The 5,000-nt window shown below is 46.3% G+C and overlaps 1 protein-coding gene across 1 annotated transcript in view; it reads left to right on the top strand.

Annotated features, from left to right (window-relative positions):
• The window catches only part of fmnl2b (formin-like 2b), a 32,455-nt gene that overhangs the window by 19,092 nt on the left and 8,363 nt on the right, over window positions 1–5,000 (top strand). Inside the window, 7 exon segments of the mRNA XM_071921745.2 lie at window positions 169–270; window positions 539–759; window positions 1,088–1,191; window positions 1,407–1,598; window positions 2,388–2,408; window positions 3,194–3,318; window positions 3,962–4,164. Coding sequence (XP_071777846.2) covers window positions 169–270; window positions 539–759; window positions 1,088–1,191; window positions 1,407–1,598; window positions 2,388–2,408; window positions 3,194–3,318; window positions 3,962–4,164 — 968 coding nt within the window.

Here is a 5,000-nt window from a genome sequence, read left to right as displayed (position 1 = left end):
AGACAAACTTCAACTTCAACTTCAACTTTCTTGTAATGAGTTTTTTAGTTAAATGAACCTAAATGTGATTTTTGTAGACAGATGAGCAGTCAGGACACACACACACATACTGACCTGTGTGTGTGTGTGTGTGTGTGTGTGTGTGTGTGTGTGTGTGTGTGCGTGCAGATGTCGGAGCGTGTGCTGGATGTGGAGAACGAGGCGATGCTGAAGATCGTTGAACTGGAGAAACAGCTGATGCAAACCAACAAGGAGCTGGACCAGCTCCGGGTCAGTACTGTCACCATGGAAACCACTCCAAACATCACCATGGAAACCACTCCAAACATCACCATGGAAACCACTCCAAACATCACCATGGAAATCATTTAGACACTTTAAACAGTACCATGGAGACATTTCTTATAGTACCATGAAAATGATAAACGGTACCGGTTTTTACATTAGAATATGTATGCTAGCACTAACTCCCAGATACAGAGATATATTATTATTATTATATTGATAATAATAATAATAATAATGGTATTTCCTGCAGGAGGGGTATGCCAGCGCTAACACACAGGTGCACACCCTGCGGCGGATGGTGCGGGAGAAGGACCAGACGATCCGGCGTCAGAGCCGCCTGGAGCGCCAGGCGCAGGAGGCGCAGCAGGCCGGCGGCCCCGGGGCCCCGCAGCCCCAGAGGGGGGAGGGGGACGGGGGGGTGGCTGACTCCGCCTCCCCCTCCCCTCCCCCCTGTCCCAACCTCTCCCCCAGGTACGGGACCTTCAACAACCATTCCAGTGTGATTTCAGTGTTTTCTCATTTTCTATGTGTTCCATCCCTTTAATGTGAATTCTGTCCGTTTCTACCTGCTGCTCCACCAGTACAGATATTTTTAAATCGGTGTTTCCAAACCTCTCAGCTCATTCACTCCCATTCAGTTCAAACACTCCAATCACACTGGAATTGTCCTTTAATTGATCAGACAGATGGATCAATAGAAAGTTCCCTGCTGTCCTGTAAGAAGCCGTTTGGTTTGTCAACCACATTACAATAACTGATTAACTGATTGATTGATTAACTGATCAATCCCATCCCCCAGCCCAGAGACAGTGGCCTATCACAGCATGGGACCAGGGATGGGCGGAGCTCCAGGCATGTCAGCCCCGCCCCCTCCCCCTCCTCCTCCACCAATGCCAGGCAGCGGTGAGTGTTGGCTCCACCAATCAGCTGGAGGTTCCTCACAACAACTATACTATACTATACTATACTATACTATACTATACTACTACACTACACTGTACTGTACTGTACTACAATACTACTACTACTCCTACTACCACTAAGCATAAACACGCTGTACTGCACTGTATGACAGCAGACTAAACATTAGCTGTTTCTTCTTCTTCTTCCTCTTCTAGTGGCCAATGGGCCGTACCCTGCTCCTCCTCCTCCTGCTCCTCCTCCCCCCCCTCCTCCACCCCCTCCCCCCTGTCGGACCAGTGAACTCTCCTCCTCCTCTGTCCCCATGCCCCCCCCTCCTCCCCCCGTCGCCCCCCCTCTCCCCGGCTCGGGGGGGTCGCCCACCGTCATCTTCAACTCTGGACTGGCAGGTAGGGTGTGTGTGTGTGTGTGTGTGTGTGTGTGTTACTCTGTGTTGGATAAATGGTGTGTTCACGTGCTGGTGGGAAAGTCCGACATCTGGGTCTTGGAAGTCGGAATATAATATAATATTTTGTCAGAAGATTAAACCTGGAAGACAAACAATAAACAAACATGGCCGTCCTGCAGTTTAAAGCTATAATCTGTGATTGATGCGTCACCCCCACCCCAAAACTGGGTCGGAGAGGGTGGGGGGTGGGGGGGGCGAAGTGCACCAGCGCCACCTACAGCTGAGGTGAGTGTGTGAGCAGCGATTGGCCGATGGCGGGGATTTCCTACCTCTGATACTTAAATGTAATCAGCGCTGGAAACAGCTCGTTCCTCTCTGGTGTTTCATTCTGGTTCATTCTGGTTCAGATGTTTACATGAACTCTAGTATCCCAGGCCTATCTAGGTCATCTCCTCTTATGGAAACACTAACCTGGATCAACTCTTATCCTCAGTATAAACCAGGTTCTGTCACCAGCTCCAGCTCCTGACCTCTGACCTCCGACCTGCAGGAGCTTTAGAGCAGCACACAAAACAATATTGTTTTCATTCATTTACTCACAGATACTTGTTGACTAGATATTTCTCATAAACAGATGGAACACACTGATGTATCCATATATAAAGATGAGCTGTCAGTCAGTCAGTCAACAGGCAGTCAACCGTCTGTAAACAGTCAGTAAGCTTCTGAACGTCATCACACTGTAACCTAACCTCTCTCTCTCCTCTTGTTTCTCTCGTTCTGCTGGCAGAGGGTCCGCTCAAGTTATTCTGTAGGTTTACTTCTTCTTTCCTTCCTCCATCTTCCTCCATCCCTCCATCATCCTCCATCTTCCTCCATCCCTCCATCATCCTCCATCTTCCTTCATCCCTTCATCATCCTCAATCTTCCTCCATCCCTCCATCATCCTCCATCTTCCTTCATCCCTTCATCATCCTCAATCTTCCTCCATCCCTCCATCATCCTCCATCTTCCTCCATCCCTCCATCATCCTCCATCTTCCTTCATCCCTTCATCATCCTCAATCTTCCTCCATCCCTCCATCATCCTCCATCTTCCTTCATCCCTTCATCATCCTCAATCTTCCTCCTTCCCTCCTCTTCCTGTCACCATGCCCCGCCCACTAACCCTCAGCACAGCCAGCTATTGGCTGGTTTATCACTTGTAAAGGTCACGTTTGTGATCCTATTGGTTGACCCAGGACTGTTGTTCCTATTGGTCGATCTAGGAAAGATGTGGAAGCTGGTTTGGTTTAAATCTGTTTTATCTGGACATTAATTTATTCCACATTTTAGGTAAAGCTGTCTGTCTGTGGCTGGGTTTGGGTTTAATGGACTTTTATTGTGAAGTTGTGAAGTTTATTAGTTTTATTGTGTTGTTTGTTCAGTGTGTGTTCAGTGTGTGTTCAGTGTTTATCACTGTGTTTGAGTCATAATTTTTATTCATTTTTCAGTTTTTCGTATACTCAGAGAGTGGCCCAAAATGTATTCCAATGTACTTTCCCTCTCTCTCTCTCTGTCTCTCTGCCTGTCTCTCTCTTCCTGTCTCTCTCTCCAGCGGTGAAGATAAAGAAGCCGATCCAGACTAAGTTCAGGATGCCGGTGTTGAACTGGGTCGCTCTGAAGCCCAGTCAGATCAACGGCACCGTCTTCAACGACATCGACGACGAGACCATCCTGCAGGTAACACACACACACACACACACACACACACACACACACACACACACACACACATAGTCTCACTGAGACACAGATTCTGTTTCAAGAGAAACCTGAGCAAAAATTTAATAAATGAAGAAAAATGACAAAGAAAATCCACCTGTTTCTGTTAATTCTGTTAAAGGAATAGTTCACCCAAAAATGAAAATTCAGTCATTATCTCCGTCGTAGTAGTAGTCGTTTTCTGCTAATTGGTCTTACCTATCGAGGCCGGGGTGTGCAAATGTGACGCATTTTGAAATAACAGCTAGAGTGGTGATTTCAGCTAAATAATGGTGTCAATGTCTTTTCAAGTGAGAGAGAGACTTGGATGATGCTGTAGAGCTGCATGGAGACATTTTATGGTTATTTTCCGTTATTTTTTTAAGTCTGAAGACATGTCTCCAGCAACTTCAGTTGTTTTTGGAGAATGCTGCAAAGTGCTTCAGCTGGGAAGCTCAGGGACTGCTTTATGGACTAACAAACTTTACCCGATTTTCATTTTTGGAGTAGATAATGACTGATTTTTGGGTGAACTATTCCTTTAGTAGTTAGAAGTTTCTGGAGTTTGACAAGCTGTTTAACTCTGTCTACCTGTCTGTCTCTCTGCCTGTCTGTCTCTCAGGACCTGGACATGGAGGGGTTTGAGGAGCTGTTTAAGACGAAGGCCCAGGGACCGGCGGTGGACGTCACTCTGTCCCGACAGAAGCTTCCTCAGAAAGCTCCGTCCAGAGTTTCCCTGCTGGAGGCCAACAGAGCCAAGAACCTGGCCATCACTCTGAGGAAGGCCGGCCAGGGGTCAGAGGTCATCTGCCGCGCCATCCAGACGTAAGGGTAGTAGTATTAGTAGTTGCAGTAGTAGTAGTAGTAGTAGTAGTAGTAGTAGTAGTAGTAGTAGCAGCAGCAGCAGTAGTAGTAGTAGTAGTAGTAGTAGTAGCAGTAGCAGTAGCAGTAGCAGTAGTAATAGTAGTAGTAGTTGCAGTAGTAGTAGTAGCAGCAGCAGCAGCAGTAGTAGTAGTAGTAGTAGTAGTAGTAGTAGTAGTAGTAGCAGTAGCAGCAGCAGTAGTAGTAGTAGTAGTAGTAGTAGTAGTAGCAGTAGCAGCAGTAGTAGTTGCAGTAGTAGTAGTAGTAGTAGTAGTAGTAGTAGCAGTAGCAGCAGCAGTAGTAGTAGTAGTAGTAGTAGTAGTAGTAGTAGTAGTAGTTGCAGTAGTAGTAGTAGTAGTAGTAGTAGCAGTAGCAGCAGTAGTAGTTGCAGTAGTAGTAGTAGTAGTAGTAGTAGTAGTAGTAGTAGTAGTAGTAGTAGTAGTAGCAGTAGCAGCAGCAGCAGTAGTAGTAGCAGTAGCAGCAGTAGTAGTTGCAGTAGTAGTAGTAGCAGCAGCAGCAGCAGTAGTAGTAGTAGTAGTAGTAGTAGTAGTAGTAGTAGTAGCAGTAGCAGCAGCAGTAGTAGTAGTAGTAGTAGTAGTAGTAGTAGTAGTAGTAGTTGCAGTAGTAGTAGTAGTAGTAGTAGTAGCAGTAGCAGCAGTAGTAATAGTTGCAGTAGTAGTAGCAGTAGCAGCAGTAGCAGTAGTAGTAGTAGTAGCAGTAGTAGTAGTAGTAGTAGTAGTAGTAGCAGTAGCAGCAGCAGTAGTAGTAGTAGTAGCAGTAGTAGTAGTAGTAGTAGTAGT

Source organism: Centroberyx gerrardi, chromosome 21 (genome assembly GCF_048128805.1).
Source record: "Centroberyx gerrardi isolate f3 chromosome 21, fCenGer3.hap1.cur.20231027, whole genome shotgun sequence".
NCBI classification, from domain to species: domain Eukaryota; kingdom Metazoa; phylum Chordata; class Actinopteri; order Beryciformes; family Berycidae; genus Centroberyx; species Centroberyx gerrardi.
The sequence above is the reverse complement of the archived record's forward strand: the minus strand, read 5'-3'. Positions and strand labels throughout refer to the sequence as shown.